Source organism: Penaeus monodon, chromosome 22 (genome assembly GCF_015228065.2).
Source record: "Penaeus monodon isolate SGIC_2016 chromosome 22, NSTDA_Pmon_1, whole genome shotgun sequence".
Classification (NCBI taxonomy): Eukaryota; Metazoa; Arthropoda; class Malacostraca; order Decapoda; family Penaeidae; genus Penaeus; species Penaeus monodon.
The window spans coordinates 43,685,245-43,686,050 of record NC_051407.1 but is presented as its reverse complement, the minus strand read 5'-3'; the positions used below and the strand labels follow the sequence as shown (position 1 = coordinate 43,686,050).

At 29.3% G+C, this 806-nt stretch overlaps 1 protein-coding gene across 1 annotated transcript in view; it reads right to left on the bottom strand.

The window, feature by feature from the left end:
- Window positions 1-8: 8 nt before the first annotated feature.
- The window catches only part of LOC119587624 (centrosomal protein of 170 kDa-like), a gene marked incomplete at its 3' end in the record, with an annotated part of 2,926 nt that continues 2,128 nt past the window's right edge, over window positions 9-806 (bottom strand). Inside the window, 1 exon segment of the mRNA XM_037936331.1 lies at window positions 9-101. Coding sequence (XP_037792259.1) covers window positions 9-101 — 93 coding nt within the window.

Genomic DNA, 806 nt, shown 5'->3' with positions numbered 1-806 from the left:
CTACTTACCTTGCCAATTCTTGTTTTGTTCATACTCCCGAGATCTGCCAGTGTGTGGGTTTCACCCTCAATGTCAAAAAGGGCATGCTCCTTGGACAGCACCTGACACAAAATTCATTATCAAATATCAACTTCACAGTATACTTGTCATTAGATGTATTAACTTCAAACAGATAAGAACATAAAATATAAATAAGTAATAATAAAAAAAGAAAAAAATGAAATATATGAAACATACCTAAAAGTGAGATTATAAAAAAAAGGATAAAAGCTAGACATTTCAAATACTGAAAACTATATATAGAACAAAATTAAAACAACAAGTATTCTCAACATTTCTAGGAGACTTCAAATGTAAACAAACAACTATTCAAAATAATTATAAGGAAAAGGTACTACCTTATCAGTAGGAAGAGCCATGAATAGGCATGAAGGTATCCATGCAAAATAATATTAGAATAAGGAATTTCACACAATAAAATCATGTTATTTCAGTCCTTTTACTAAGGTACACAAGTTTTGTGCAAATTACATTTTTACAGGTAAAATAGTATTTTCAAATAGTTTTAGTTTATTCATAGTTGTACAGTGGCTCTGTTGTTTTTTAAGATAATGTTAGATTCCAAAGGGACTAATGCAACCCAGATAAGTTACTTTTGTTTGGAGACATACCAACTTAACAACATTCTAAAAAGCTTTTAGACCAGTATACAAAGAAAGCAGCTATTTAGTCTGTAACAGTTATGTTATAAAAATATTGTAAGAATATGTAAATTTACCTGCTGGTACCAACAGTAATTAAAGCTT